This window comes from Alligator mississippiensis, chromosome 5 (genome assembly GCF_030867095.1).
Source record: "Alligator mississippiensis isolate rAllMis1 chromosome 5, rAllMis1, whole genome shotgun sequence".
In the NCBI taxonomy this organism is placed as follows: domain Eukaryota; kingdom Metazoa; phylum Chordata; order Crocodylia; family Alligatoridae; genus Alligator; species Alligator mississippiensis.
In genome coordinates this window covers 164,021,921-164,037,969 of record NC_081828.1, presented here as the reverse complement: position 1 = coordinate 164,037,969, position 16,049 = coordinate 164,021,921, and the positions used below count along the sequence as shown (strand labels likewise).

The window sequence follows — 16,049 nt, the reverse complement described above, 5'->3', positions numbered from 1 at the left end:
GTTAGCTTGAAGGAAACAATCTGGGTCATTAATTTATGTCTATTACCTTAAGTGTACACCTATGTATGGTTTTAATCTTTTTCTCTTTCCCATTCAAAAATTAAAGCACACCAAAGGAAGAAAAAGAAAACCCCAAGGACATTTCATCTTTTTTTTCACGCACACAGCTACTTTCCAAAGTGTTCTTTACAAATCTGCTAAGGATGAAGAAATACTATTGGAAAGACTTTGGCTAGGTGTCATTAAACTTTAGGATCCTAGGAGCCATGCTGTGGCACTGATATTTAAATGGAGAGCTCCATTAGTTATCAGTGAGGTGTTCTACTTAAAAATGGTGTTGCAATATAGCCATTGGGTCTTATTAAATTAAAATGTAAACAAGAATGAATGAAACATTTGATCAAGGACATGCTGGAGGCAGCACATTTTTTAGAATCCAGTGTTCTGTCTGTAGCTGTTCACACTAAATGTTTGGAGGATATAAAATCCAATCAACTAAGAATGGTGTGGTACATTGGCAAATCTACTTTTTAGTGTTTTCTTTTGGTGAGATTAACTGCTTAGAATGAATATGGATGGAAATCACCTCAGGCTTCATTTGATTTGAATAATTAATTACAGATTATTCCTATTCTGTACATAGAAAAGTTGTCTTTACTATACATTTCATAATACATCCTCTGTGAATAATGATCAAGACTAAACTGTGTATACAAGAAAGGCTATACTGATTATTGTTATTACTGTAAGTCTTAAACTTGATTACATTAATGAAAGATATAAATAGATTGGGATGTTTTATTCACAAATACATACTTACTGTGTGCTATATACAATGTGAACATTGTTGAAGTCTGATTTTGGCCATAAATGAACACCAGGTATAAATGGTCACATAAGACTTGTACAAATCAGACTCCACAGAAAAGTTTTTTTTTTTATGCTAAGTATTGCTGCCAGATTTTTATGGCATTTGTTTTAAATCAAATAATGTTTTCCCACTTTATGAGATTAAATGCTGTAATTCCTCAAAATGTGTACAGTTGCATATACATTAGAGCCAGAGACGATACATCTTTTTAGCACTGTTTATTTTTATACAAAAAACCCCACACATCTGAAAGGAAGTCATAACTTTCATTTGATTGCACACTTTAAACAAAAATAATAATACAGAGTATAGCATGTACAAGGCATTTTTTCAAAAGTTACTTGCAAAATAACATCCAAAACTGTTGCTGTCCAAGTGTACCAAGAATACTAAAACATCTATTTTACATTATCTACAAAATGTGTGGTATATCCTAATCCAGCCACAAATCATAGGAAAATACTTTGATACACGGAAGAGCTATAAACATAAGATGAACATCAAAAAAAAAAAACAAACAAACAAACAAAACCCACACGTAAAAGCTTATTAAATAATTACATTGACAAATAAATAGTTTATTCAGCTTTCCTTTTCAAATGCTGCCATGCATAATTTAAATTTTTGGTATACTGATATACAAGAGCATGCAAGGCCTTGTTTTCTTAGAATTAATCTGAAAACAATTGCTAGCTGTCATTAAGAGAATGTGTCAAAATGTTATAAAATATGAATTTGAAGGCAATGGACAACAATTAACTCTCCTTATGAAAACTCACAAAGCACCTTTCTAAAAGCCAAACTTAAGCGAATGTTCATGGCAACAATTCTTTGCCTCCATGCCTCCAGTTCAAAGAGTGGGATTGGAAGGCTTGTGGTACTCTCCATCTTGAGCATACAAAAGAAATGGCCAAGAAAAATCCTTATGCACAGAATGCCCTTCTGAGTTTGGTCAAGCAAAAAAAAAAAAGCATGTGTGGTTAAGTGATAACATAGCAATGGCAGACTTGTCTTTTAAGCAGTCATATCAATGAAGAGAATGGTTCCAGGCAAGTTCATTTATGGGGGCACATGTCTGACTACTAACTTGTACTATGCTTGCTGTTTTTACTGACTCTTTTTCTCTCTTTGTGATGCTGGATGGGCTTAGCCTGAGAGGCTCCCTCGAAGTTGTGGCTGGACTCATTGTGCTGCCTGGTGTACCTTTTGCATTTGCAGGCTGTGACAATAGTTATTTTGTAGGTTCTTATGCTTCCATCCTGGCACTGGAGCTGGATCCTCTGGGTGCGAGTTTTGTCATTGACACACCTCCATTCTTGCGAGCTCCTCCTGCTCCAGTACTTGGTTCCATAACCTCCCCCAATCCAGTTGGGGAGCAACGGCAAAGGGAGGCATTCACCAGCACATACCAGCTCTTTCAAGGGGTTTATGCTCGTACACTGGCCATCTGAAATGTACTTGGTGGATCTCAGTTCCCGACAGCCAACTTGAACACGATCTGCAGAATGCATAGAACAAGAACACTAAGACTCAGAAAAAGAAGATTCCCTAAACCATTTCTTCAGGTTGCCAACCATGTTCAAATGAGCAAGGCCAGTACAGCAATAGGTGACATGGATTTATACAACAAACTGTTGGAGATGGTCTTTCATTATATGTGTACATGTCTAGCCCGTACCGGGTGTCAATCTCTGACAGGGCCTTCTGGGTCTTAAGAAAGGACAAAAATAAATAAATAGTGCTAAGCACTGTAGTAGCTATCATTTTGGTGATGTTTCTTGTACTCTTGAAGGCTCAGATCAAGTGTAGTGGCTTCTTAACCTGGCAGGGGAAATACCATGCATCTGTGTCCAAGAAGGCAGTTTTCCTGAGCCACTTTGCAGGAGAACTGCTCTTCTGGCATGGTTTAGTACCTGCCAAGGTGCAGCGGCTTTAAGCCCAGGTTATGGAAATGGGAGCCTGCTCCCTTGCTTGCTCTGAGGGCCTTATGGGTGAAAGCAAGCAAAAAACTTGGGGGCATCCAAACTCCAAGCCTCGGGGCTTGGGCCTGCAAGTAGGATGCCCACCAAAGGTTTTGGAAACATCTGAAGCCCCAGGTGCGGGTGGAGGATGTTTGCTGGTAACAGGGCCACTTATGGTTCTGGACTCTTGGATTTGGAATTTGTTTTGGCCAATTTGGTTCAGATACAAATTAAATTTTTAAAAGTTAGTATTTTGGTGAAGGAAGGAATTTCATTTTCAGGCCTCATTTGCAGGTTCTTAATCATCTGGAAGGAAAAAAATTACCCTCAGGCTGAAATGTCTTTTGCTTTTCTTAGCCTGGAGGGAACTTACTTTGGGATGCTTGGAAAAATTCTGGTGGATCATTAGCATGAAAAATACTGTTTCTATGTGGTCTGGGGAATTATTCTAATGCATTTAAGGAAATCACCAATACATATTTTCTTCAACTTTCCAATTTATGGATTTACTCTCCAGTGATAAATATGGCTTGAAAAAAACATTTTATGAGAAATAATAAAAGTTGAAGGTGATTGAAAATTATGTTCTGCACTTGATATTTGAATTATTAGCAAAATAATAGTGGTGTTTTTGCCTTAAAAACAACTTTATCTTTGTATTTACATTATTCCTTATACTTACCTGTACTTAATATAAGGAATATTGCAAATCCTGAGGCAACATTATTTAGTTCTCCAAGGCAATTGACACAGTATCAAAGTGCAGAGCTGCAAATAGAAGCATGCTTGTGCCTGCTTGTATATGCAGCTCTGCATGCTGCAATAAATACAGATGTTTATTTCAATAATTACCCTTTTGAAATTAACCTGGCACAATGCACTTCATTTTAAATGTGTAATCCTTGGCTGGCTCCCTCTTTTTAATGGAAATTTTACCGTGGAGTTGGAACATACATATCATTATTTCAGGCTTTTAAAACAAAAAGTAATCACTCCAAAAATGTTAGAGCAAGCCACAAGAGGATCTGAAGGTACCTACGCCCGACAGCGTTACAGGACGTTTCTGTTTTCACTTAGATTTTTGGAAGCTCACTCTAATCAGAGACATGGGTTAAATTGGCCTCACTTTGTCCCTCTTCCCCATTGCTTCCAAGCTGTTGCACTTTGGAGACTGCTCCAGAAAGTCTGTTTGCACAAGGACTGGTTTCTGGAGTGCTGCATGTGCCTGAAGGATGCATGCCCAGCTTCCTGCAGCTGCGCTCAGGAATGTACCTGGAAGCATCTCATCATAGCTCTGATTTGTCTTTCCTTCTCTTGTTATGCGTATGCAAAGTCAGCTTTCCTACAGTGACAGTAGATACCTACTGGGCTGCAGAAATCTTCTAAGGAGAAGATATTTCCTGCCACCAGCCTGCAGGAAAGCTGACACATCTTGGCTTCTCTGAAAAAGCCTGCATTCATAGTGTCCCTTTGCTTTCCCTGAGTGCTGTTACTTTTCCCCCAAGGCATGTGGGTGTGTGGCATTTCTGGTGGGGTTTTTTGTTTTTTACCTTAAGGGGGTGGTGATGGAGGAGATGGATTTGGCTCTTCCTACTTCCAATTCAGGAAAAGGAGGGGAGGTGGGAATCAAAAGGAACAAGTTGGAGCAGAGATGACGGGTAAACTATGAACCTGTTTCCTTGGGAGCCAAGCAGGTAAGGACGAAGCTAGGAAGCCAAGAGGGGAGAGAGCTGGATCCCAAGGCAAAGCTGCTTTGATCTTTCGGAGACTCACCTGGCTCTGGGGAGCGCCTGCCGGCCGCACAGAGCACGGGCCAGATGATGCTCAGACTTCATTAGTGCAATCCCCTCTATAGGCGCTACTCCAAAGTACACCCATCAAGGCAACAATTATAGTTCTTCAAATAAAATTAAGATAGGCGATCGTAGAAGCTAAGTAGGTGTTTTCTTTTTTGGTCGCTGACTTGTTTTCGAATCGAATTTAAGACGATCGCTTCTAAAAAACTTCCGCGCGTTTGGCCGGCAACATCCCGGCAAAACGCAGAGCGGGCCCCGGCTTCATCGCCCTGGGGCTGCTGCATCCCGGCCGAGCCGGGCCCTTGCAGCTCGGGGGTCCCGACCCGGCCGGGCAGGGCTGGGGGAGCTGAGCCCGGGGCCACCCCGGCAGGGCAGGGCAGGGCAGGGCAGGGCAGGGCAGGGCAGGGGGGCGATACTCACTGCTGCGATCTAATGCAGGGTGGCTGTAATGCCTGCCTCCATTCCTGGCTTGATTCAAGGTGCTGTTGGTGCCGGGGCTCGCCGGGACAGGTTTCCCCACGTGCGAATAAAGGATCTCGGTGGCATCGTTCTTGAAAGCCGGGCAGGTTTGGGCGAAGATGCAGGCGAGGAGGACGCCCCGGACGGGAGAGGAGAGCATGGCTGGCTCAGCCCCTGCCTAGCAGAGCTGGCGGAGTGCTCTCCCCGCGCCCCTGCCCAGGAACTCTGCAGTTTGCTCTTCAAGTTTTCCCTTATATATCCGCAGAGGCTTGGCATTCGTTCAGGTGTGAAATTGTGGATTGATTCAGAATGAAAACACAAGAGAAGGGGTGGGCTGCCTCCCCTCCCCGGGCCCGCACAGGCATTTTACCAATGGAAGAGAGGACTGTAGGAGAGGAGGAGCTAGCTCTGCTAATTGCAGGATTCCTGGCTGGGGCTTTGGAGGGTGTCAGGAAACTCTGTGAACTATCTGGCAGCAGAGACACAGAGGCTGCAGGGGCTCTTCTGCCCTTTCATATGTCTTGCATGTCTGGGATTTTCGGCTGATGTGATTGAAGCCAAGTGTCAGCATTGCCCCTGTTATGCAGTTACCAGTCCCAAAATGTGCTTTTGAGGAAACTTGCCAGTTGAGAAAAAAAAAAAAAAAAAGCGGGGGGGCGGGGGGATGCTAGCAGTTGTAGAACTCACAGCAAACTGCAACTTGCACCCATTCCACCTAAAAGACGACTTTTTCAAAAATACCGTCAATAATTTATGGCTTTGCCTCCAGATAGATTTAAATAATGCAGCTTTGATCAACACAGAACATCGCTGGAGAAACCACTTGTGCTAGGGGACTCGCCTCTTCCCGATGTGCAGAGTTGCAAGCACAGGCTTCCGTGTCACTACTGATAATAAGCAATTCCTCTAGGCTTCTCAGTCCATGCACATCCATATTCATGTCCCTTCATTAGACTCATTCACCAAACCAATCTTTTTTAAGTTTAGTACATTGCTTAAAGTAAAACCTTTTTTAAATTTTAAATGTATTTTTTTCATGCAATAAACTATCACAAAGAGGAAAGAAAATACTTAATTTGACATATTTTCTTGTTTTTCATACTTATGTGATTTTCCATGTAATTCGGCATACAAGCTATTGGCTGAACTCAACTGCTGGTGTGAACCTAGATAACTCCATTGACATCAAAACCAGCTGGTGAGTGACTTTGGCCCTACAGATATTAATTACACAAAGAACTGTGCATATCTATTTTAAAAAACTAAAATATTTTATCAATAGTAAACTTCTTCTGAAGAAGAAGAACACAATTGTCCAGGAAATCACAACAATAACATACTCCAATGGTCAGATTCTACTGTCACATACGCTAGTGTAACTCGGTTGAAAACTATGAAGTCACTCACATTTCAATTGCTGTCATGAAAGGATAACCAGGTCACAATTAAAATTTACCTTTAAGTGCCTGGGACAAAATCCCAATACTTCAGAAGAAATGAGTTTTTCTTATCAAGGACATTTGTCTTCATCACCAAGACTTTGATCCTGTACCATTGAAGTCAATGGACACTTTACAGTTTTATTTCAACAGGAGCAGAAGCAGATCCACAATCACCGACCATCTGACAGGCTCTGCCTAAGGCACAGAGGAATAACAGAAGTGTTGCAAGACAGGGCAGAAGTATGCTGGAAGATCTGTGTGTGGAGAAGCTTGATCAGTACCTGTCTGTATTATAGCAAGCCCAACCCAATTCTGGAATAACAGGAATGTTGCAAGGCAGAATAGAGATGTGTGGAAAAGCTTGATCCATTCTTGGCTATACTCGGACTAATTCCAGCCAAAGCTATCACTTCCTTACTTTAATAAATATCAAATTCACCCACAAAGTTACCGATGGCATGAAATCCATTTTCCTTTTTATGAGCCAGTTATAAAAGAAAGGGTTTGTTTTTTTTTAAACTAAACCACTCATGAATGTATGTCTGTTACAAAACTAGCAATACTAGTAAATAATTTTTCTGTAACACTGGATAACTAAAATTATACTTTTTGAACTGTATAAGTTATACCTTTTTTTCTGAATACTTTTCTCCTTCGTCTATAATGTGTTTTGTGAACTGATATGGTCTGAATATAATATAACTAAAATATATTGTTTATTGTGTAATTATCCATAGTACCTAAGGCAGCGGTTCCCAATCTCTGACAGATTGTGTACCACCAATTTAAAACAATAAAACCTTAAGTACCACCAGCAAATTTTTGTCATATAAGGTAATTAAACAAAACTGTTAACGCGTACCACTGCCGGGTTGTCTGTGTACCACTAATGGTACCTGTACCACAGATTGGGAACCGTTGACCTAAGGCAAAGTATCTAAAATAAAGATTGTACTTCCTAAAAAAATCATAGAATCATAGGGCTAGAAGGGACCCTGAAGGATCATCGGGTCCAGCCCCCTGCATGAGCAGGAAAGGCACCTGGGATCACGTGACCCCAGCCAGGTGACAGTCTAGTCTTCTCTTGAAGACCTCTAGGGCAGATGATTGCACCACCTCTGGGAGGAGCTTGTTCCATAATCTGGACACCCTAGTTGTGAAGAAGTTTTTCCTAATGTTCAGCCTGAAACTATCTTCCAGGAGTTTGTGATCATTGTTTCTAGTTTTCCCCCAGGGCACCCTGGTGAACAATGGTTCACCGAGCTCTTGCTGTACACATCTGATAAGCCGCAATAAAGTCCCCTCTCAGCCTTCTTTTCTTTAGACTGAAGAGTCCAAGATCCCTCAGCCTCTGCTTGTATGGTTTGCCATGCAAGTCTCTAATCATACAGGTGGCCCTTCTCTGGATCCTGTTGAGCTTTAGCACATCCTTGTTGAAGTGCAGCGCCCAAAACTGGAAGCAATACTTCAGCTGCGGCTGCACCAATGTTGAGTAAAGCAGGAGAATCACTTCTTTCGTTTTACTGGAGATGCATCGATTGATACATGCCAGAGTTTTATTGGCCCTAGCGGCTACTGCATCGCATTGCCAGCTCATATTCATGCTGGGGTGTTACCCCCAGTTCCCTTTCATCTGTAGTGCTGGTCAGGTAGTGTTGCCCAGCCTGTAGGTGTGCTGGGGGTTCTTCCTTCCCAGGTGCAGCACTTTGCATTTCTCTACATTGAACCTCATCTGGTTCCATTCTGCCCAACATGCCAGCCTGTCTAGGCCTGCTTGTATTTGCAACCTATCTGCATGGTGTCCACGCAACCCCCTTGTCCCAGGGGAGCCAGGGTTACAGGAGGACCCCAAGCCAAAGCAAAAAGAAAGCCCCACTTACCTTCTGCAGGGTCCAAAAAGCAGGAAGAAATGCATGCGGCAAAACCACCAACACAGTTCATCAGCCGCGCTTATATTCAGCTGGGGCCGGGTGGCATCAGTTGGAGATGCCAACCGGTGGAGATAAAAAGCTGCCCTGAGGGTGCAGGAGGGTGGCAGATGAGCGGAGGCTTGAGGGGGAAGCCCACACCCCAAGGGGCGCAACTGCTGCATCGGGCAGCACGGGAAGCCAGGGGCGGAGCCTGGGGAGGCTCCGACAGCGGAGCCAGCAGCAGAGCTGACAGCAGAGCCTGCAGCGAAGCCAGCAGCGATGCCGGCGGAGGAGCCGACAGTGAAGCCGGCAACAGAGCCTGCAGAGGAGCCAGCAGCGGAGCTGGCAGAGGCACCAGCAGCAACACCTGCAGCAGAGCCGGCAGCTGCACCAGCTGAGGGGCCGATTACAGAACCAGCAGAGGCAGCGACGGGCAAGCTGACAGAGGTGTCAACTGGCAAGCTGGCAGGGAAGTCCCGGAGAGGAGGTAACAGGGGCGTGGCCGACGGGAACCCCATTGGGTACCACCATGGGGTGCGGCAGAAGACCCCAAGCAGGGACGGGACAAACGGCAGACGGACCTCACTACAGCCCAAGGATAATCGACCGGGACTCTATACTTGAGTGGGGCAAGCAACCAGGGCTGGGCACCTAGGCACAGGGGATCCACGGGGCCCATAGGTTAAAGGCACTCTTCGTGGCCTCCTGGCCCACTGGCCGCATCGCTTCGGCTGTCACGGTGGTGGGAATTGCATGCTAAGTCACAGGATGGTTGGGATAGGGCGCTAGGGATATGGGTTAGTGGGATCCAGGTCCGAGAGCCTCGAAGTCTGCACATCGAGTCGCAACCTGAAGACACTGACACGTGGCTGGAGGGCCACGGGGAGAAGTCAGGTGGAGCCAAGGACGCCAAAAGGGCCACAAGACCTGCAACCTAAGGTGGCGAGTGGCTGTGGTGTAGGGGAGGTTGGAGCCCCGTGAGTGCCCCCCGGGAGGCGTGATGACCCTGGAGGCTGCCTCCAGTGAGATACCATTCAAAGTCGTGGCAGGCGAGTTAAGTGGCTCTCCTGACGTCAGCCGGGGTAGTCTTTGGGGTCCGCTCGCAAGCCCAGGACAGGCTCGATCGATAGTCCGGGCTAAGGCCGCGCGAGAGCGCCTAGTACAGCAGAGGTGGGCACACCCCTTATCTTGGTGTCATCCGCAAACTTGACCAATGGACTTTTTGCCCCCTTATCCATGTCATTGATGAAGATGTTGAACAGTACTGGGCCAAGTACCGACCCCTGGGGTATGCCACTGCCCACATCTCACCAGGACAACACCAATCCATTCATCTGGACTCTGCATCCTACCCCGCAACCAGTTTCACACCCACTTGACAGTCCCACAGTTGAGCCCGATATCTTCCAGTTTTCTGATCAGTACCTCGTGGGATACCAGGTCAAAGGCTTTCTGAAAGTCGAGGTATATGATGTCCACCGCTTTTCTCTCCTCCAGCTGACAAGTCACCTGATCATACAAAGAAATGAGGTTGGTCAAACAAGACTTGCCTGCACCAAAGCCATGCTGGCTGTCATTCAGTATCATGCTTTCTGCAAGTTTGTCACAGATAGCCTCTTTGATGAATGTTTCTAAGATTTTCCCTGGAATAGAAGTTAAGCTAAAAGGCCTGTAGTTTCCCAGGTCCTCACGCTTCCCCTCCTTGAAGATGGGCACAACACTGGCCCTCTTCCAGTCCTCTGGGATTTCTCCAGAGGCCCATGATTTTTGAAAGACCTTTGCCAGAGGCTCTGCAATTACTTTGGCCAACTCTTGCAGCACTGTTGCGTGGCATTCATCTGGTCCTGCTGATTTATATATATCTAATTTCTTTAATTGATCATACACCAGTTCTATAGCAATGGTGGGAATGGTGTCAATCCCATCCTGCTCATTTTGTGCCCTTCCTGGTGCGTTGTTCCCCTTAGTCTTGTGAAAGACCAAGGCAAAGTAGTCATTTAGGAGGTCTGTTTTTTCCTGAGTGAAAGTGACCAGGTATGCTGAGGCATTGAGCAGCAGCCCCACACTCTCATGTTTTCCTTTTACTCCCTATGTAGCTAAAGAAGGTCTTCTTGTTGTCCTTGATTCTTGTAGCTAGTTTTAGTTTGGTTTCTGCCTTAGCTTGCCTATTCTGGCTTCTACAAGTGCAGGCCATTGTCAAGTAGTCTTCCTTAGAGGCTGTCCCAAGCTTCCATTGTTTATATGTCTCTTTCTTTTTCTGTAGGAGGGCTGCAACTTCCCTGCTTAGCCAAGAGGGTTTTTTGACCCTTCTGCTACTTTTTCTCTATAAGGGAAAATCCTAAAGTTAGGTGAAGAACATTGGGGAATTATCTTCTTTGAAAAATGAAACATAAACCCTTTCAAAAAAGAGCACAGGGAGTTTTATGGCTATTTGCTAGGGGGCTAATCCAGCAAAACATACCCTCATCTCTTATAGATTTCACTAAACGGAAGTTAGGGGTACAGCCTCTGAATTAGAACTTCCTTGACCTTAAATGCTCTAAGTGTGAGAGGAACAATGCAAAAAAGTTTGGCCATATCTAGTTCACTTTCCCCTTCAGCATCCACTCTCTGCCACTGTGAGACACAGGATACTAGGCAAGATGGACCTATCATCTGGCACAGTGGATGTGTCTACACAAGTTGCTACATCGGCACAGTGACAAGCTACAGCAGTGTAGCTTATTGCTATAACGACATAGCATCGGTGGGCATGAACAATGAGCTACTGCGCAGTAGTTTGTTGCTACTGCGCAGTAGGGTTGAAAACGACCCATGTGTTGCCAGAACTGCACAGCACTGGTGGTTATTGTGCAGTCATTTAGTATGTGCTAAAAGCTAAAGCAAGTACTAAATGACTATGCAGTAACAACTGTGCATTCAGGTGCACATGTAGACATGCCCAGAAAATGGCAGAACTTATGTTCTTAAAGTTCATAATTCTTACTTAATACCTTTCAAATTGGGGTACATGAAAACTCCCACCCCACCATTGCCAACCACTTCCAGCTAGGCTTAATGATTAGAGAAGACTTGAAGACTAGTCCCCCAAAGGAGCTAAAGAAACTAGTTCAGTTAATTCCTGAACTTACTGGTTGTAAGGTAAATATCTGAGATCCCCTGTAAGGTTTTTATTTGCTCAGCATTTCTGCTCAACGTGTCAGTGAGGCTCTTCAGATTATGAGATGATTTGGGCTACAGTGATAGGTAAGTATTCAACAGTCTGTTTTCTATCAGATTCAGGGGGTGCAATCTCTCAGCATTTTCAGTCCTTGAATGAGACAGGGAGATGGCCAAGAGTCCAGAAACCATAGAAGTGAAATTGACAAATCAAGAGATTTTCTTAGCCTTTGTGAAAACAGATCACAATGTAGAGGTGCTTCTTTATGCTCAATATGCCATGGATTGCCAGATTAAATGTCCTTTGCCAAGTTTAATCAGGTGTCAAAAGCATAGGATGTAGAGACATTCCTTCCTTCATTTGTGCCCTCAGTCTTGGACTACTACAATGTACCCTGCACTGGCTCCTCCTATTACAGATATCAGCTACAGTTTGTAAAGAACATTGCTCCCAACTTAGTGATATTGACTATACACAAGATCTTTGAAGTCTGTGCTAGCTTCCTATTTGCCTCTAGGTGTAACTCAAAATGTTTCTATTGATCTATAAAGCCCTGACATTGTGACAGTTGAGATTAGCCAGGGCACACCCTTAACATTTGAATGTCTGGAAAATTGAAGTGGTAAGTGAACAGCATTTTGCTCTACAATCTGCTTCCCTTACTGGACCATCAGAGCCTAAATCTGTTGCCTAACAGAGCATGATATCAGCACATCTGTATATAGACTTTTCTTTGAAAGGATGATTGCAGAAAGCTTTATTTGGGGGTAAGGTGGGACTTTATTAGGCAGTTTATTTTGAAATTGTGGAAGAGGTACTTTGTACAACTCTCAAAATAGTTAAATAAAAAGAGTGTGCTGGATCCTACCATTATATGTGCTTTCCTGCCTGACTACTTTTTACACATTTCTGAATGATCCCACAATTTGTTGATAATGTCATTCATCATACTTTTATTTCATCATACCTCCAGAGAAGGTTGTCTGCAGTTATTCACACGTTAAATCTTGCTCTCTGCAACTTCTAGGATGGAAAAATATACACCCCCTCATCTCAGTATGTGCAAAATAATACAATGTGTAAATTCTGTAAAGCTCATAAAAGAGAATTTGCTTGATAATATGTGATTTTATGACCATTTATAGGTCTGTCAAGATCCCAACCTCCATCTGCCTCAGGCATTATAATGATGTCCAAAGTGCAAAATTTTGTGCAGAACAAACACCTGTTTAGCAGCCACAGAATTTCCACAGGGAAAAGAAGGGTATGCAGAGACAAGTACGAATGACTGGAACAGAGGCTGGTTTTTGCAGCCCCCATGATCACTGTACATTTGAAAAACAATAACAAATTCCCAACACATAATAAAACTCGGGAAGCCCTTAAAGAAACCCCCCCCCATTTTACAGTAATGAAAATTTACAATTAAAGGTTTAAGTTAAAATGAGAGCAGAATGGAGAAAATATTCAGTATTATACCAGTACTCACTTGCAGACTAGTAGTGCATTATCCCTCTAACTGGTTTTGAAACACCGGTACTTGGAGAACAAATAAAAGTCCTGATGCATGACTGCAAAAAGAGATTGATGTTTATTGTTTTGTGCCTTAAAACAGAACAACGTGCTAGGCTATTTTCTGTTAAGCAATAAGCATGTTAGTAATGTACTTCAAAGCAGCATAAAGTGTGATTTGGAACATGATAAGATAATTAGTCTAAAAACCCCATAAATTGTAGTAAATGTAACAGGTGAGCACTTTAAAGTTATTGTGCAACATTTGCATAGATTGAAAACTCATAAAAATGTGAGAGATGTAAAACAAATAATCAAGCCAAGGAGGCATTTCTAAATAAAATAGCATTTTCATTTTCCTGGTACTTTTAATCTACCCCAATAATCTGGAGAATAACAGAAAGCAGGAACATATTTTAATTAGGGAGAATGACTGACTGGTTCTAATTTATGTTTTCTTTCTCTCAAGATTTTTGTATATGGAATTTTATTTAATTTTACATACTTTCATGCATGGGCAGAATAATTTAAGCTAATTTTTTACTGTAGCCTCATACTACTGTTAAGGAAGCAGTTTATCATTTAATGGGCGTGTCTACACGAGACACTTTACTGTGCAATAGAGGTAAGTACTATACAGTAGCATCTGCATCTACATGTGCAGCAGCCAGGGAGAGCTCTAGGCTCCCCCTGGGTGCTAGCCCAGCCACTGGCAGGGAGCACCGGGCTCCTGGCAGGGGCTGGGACATTGCTCCCTGCCCCTGAGAGCTGCTTGCTGCAAGGGTAGGCTCTGCCACCAGAGCGTAGGTGGGGACAATGTCCCCCTGGCCCAGCAGCAGGGAGCTCCCAGGGGAAGGGAGTAATCTCTTGCCTCCTGCTGCCCAGCTGCCCAGGAACGCATTTGCTTCCGGTTGGCTGCCTACACGTACCATACTGCACAGTAAGTAATCGAGATAAAATTTGCTACTTGTATTTACAGGTAGCAAATTTATGTGTGATTAGAGCAAATTACCGTGCAGTAAGCATCTGCACGTGTAGACAGTGACGCCTCCTGAGTACTAATTAACTCTAATCTCGAGTAAAGCATCTCTTGTAGATGTGCCCACTGAAAAAGACATTAAAGGCAGCCTGGGCAAGTGAAATTATTGCTGTTTATTTTGAAATCCTGTGGGAAAATTTCTGCACAATGAAGCAATCCCTGTACTGATTCCTCTTTTTCTTCCACTGCTGTAAGAAACTTTCAGGACCCTGTTGAAAACCAGGTAAAAGGTTCTTGTTTTTAGCTCATTGCCTTACCTTTATGTCCTCATCATTCAAAGCACTTATTGTAAACTACAGTTACTTTCTGCATGCATTGAGAAAAACAGAAAAAGTAAAAGGTCATATAGGTGAGCATTTATACAACATTTAGAATAGTTCATTTTTATAGAAATCATGAACAACGCAAACCTCTGGAGGCTGGGGGGGAACGGTGACCACCCGCAGGCAGCCACAGTGATGTTGGCAGTGGGGACGTGGCGACAGAGAGCAAGGACCGCCCGTAGGCAGCAACGATAGTGTCGGCTGTGAGGCGGGGGGGGGGGTCGTGGCGAGTGGTGGGTGGTGAGCAGGGACCACCTGCATTCAGCAGCAGCCACGTTGGCAGTGACGGGTGGGGCAGAGACTGCCCACAGAAGCCAGCAGCCACTTTGGTGGCAGCACATCTCGGGGTGGCACATGCCCCCTGATTTCCCCCCTACGCATCACCTATGATAGAAATGGTAATGTAAAGAGTAATGTAGCCATGATGACCCAGAAATTACTCAGGAGGCAAAGATTTCTTAGGGTGATATCTTTTATTAGACCAACTGTGTAGTTGGGATAGAGTTAAGACAAGCTTTCAAATGCAACATATTTTTCATCAGGTCTGATCAAAGTAAGCCAGGCACAGCACAGTAAAGAACAGTACCAGAAAGGCTTGAAAGAAATTCCCAGCAGCAGCAGACAAAGAATGACTTGCATTTGAAAGCTTGTCTAACTCCAACCCAACTACACAGTTGGTCCAGTAACACATACCACCCAAAGAAATACTTGCCTCTCACATTTATGTAGAAAAAAAATTAAAGATCACTTACATACTTACAATTATTCTTTAAAAGAGACTCAGATATTTAAAGGAAGAGGGTTTTTTATGTAGTTAGGCACCTGGAAGCTATCAAAATCAAAGGGAATTAGGCACCTAAGTACTCTTAAAAATCTTGCCTCAGAAATCCTAAGTTCCACTAACTTTGAATAAATCATTAGGGTGCTTTTTATAATTGCTGTCACTGGGTGCATGCAGACCTTGGGGCAAAAGGTGAGGAAGGGGTCGGGACTGCACTGCCACAGCAAGGATCAAACCCCTTGCGGCTCCCCCACCATTCATCCTTGGCACGCCAACATTTTACAAAGTGAAGTTGCAGGTGTCTTTGTCATTCTGCCCAAAATGTTGCTGACCCCTGCTCTATAACATATTTGCTAAAAAAATCTGGCACAGTTGCAGGGCTTTCTAAGCAAATGCTTACCAAGCCTTTTGTTTGATTCACAATATAGTCATAATATTAAAATGAGGTATGCAAGGTACTTAGGTTGCAAACACTCCCCCCTTCCCTCTTATCCATTCCATTATACTAGTGAGGAAACCACTTTACCTCATCAGAACCAAAAAAGTGAATTGCTTTGGGTCCCCTAATAAACTAATCTAATCCTGTGTGTTCAGGATTAGGATTCTTCTCACTCCTTTGATATAGAAAATAACATAAGATATTTGCACAAAGGATGCAAGACCTTAGTGATCAAATTCTTTAGTCAGATGCATAAACACAATTTCCACTGAAATTAATGAAGTATTTGAAAGCAGAATTTGGGCCCAAATTAAAATTTTAATAAATATAACTGAAAGTTACATATTCCCATATTC

General features: G+C 43.4%; 1 protein-coding gene across 1 annotated transcript; it reads right to left on the bottom strand.

The window, feature by feature from the left end:
- Positions 1-1,074: 1,074 nt before the first annotated feature.
- SOSTDC1 (sclerostin domain containing 1) lies at positions 1,075-5,431 on the bottom strand. The gene is made up of 2 exons (XM_006278782.4): positions 5,049-5,431; positions 1,075-2,369 (listed from the first exon to the last, which is right to left on the bottom strand). The coding sequence occupies exons 1-2, from the start codon at positions 5,245-5,247 to the stop codon at positions 1,954-1,956; spliced, it is 615 nt and encodes a 204-aa protein (XP_006278844.1). The 5' UTR covers positions 5,248-5,431; the 3' UTR covers positions 1,075-1,953.
- Between the last annotated feature and the right edge of the window lie 10,618 nt (positions 5,432-16,049).

What these genes read in the sequence shown, in the direction of transcription:
- SOSTDC1 (XM_006278782.4), bottom strand. Translation starts at nt 5,247, where the DNA reads ATGCTCTCCTCTCCCGTCCGGGGCGTCCTCCTCGCCTGCATCTTCGCC. An exon ending in CCCTGCATTAGATCGCAGCA is followed by an intron (nt 2,370 to 5,048) that starts GTGAGTATCGCC and finishes TGCATTCTGCAG; the next exon opens with ATCGTGTTCAAGTTGGCTGT.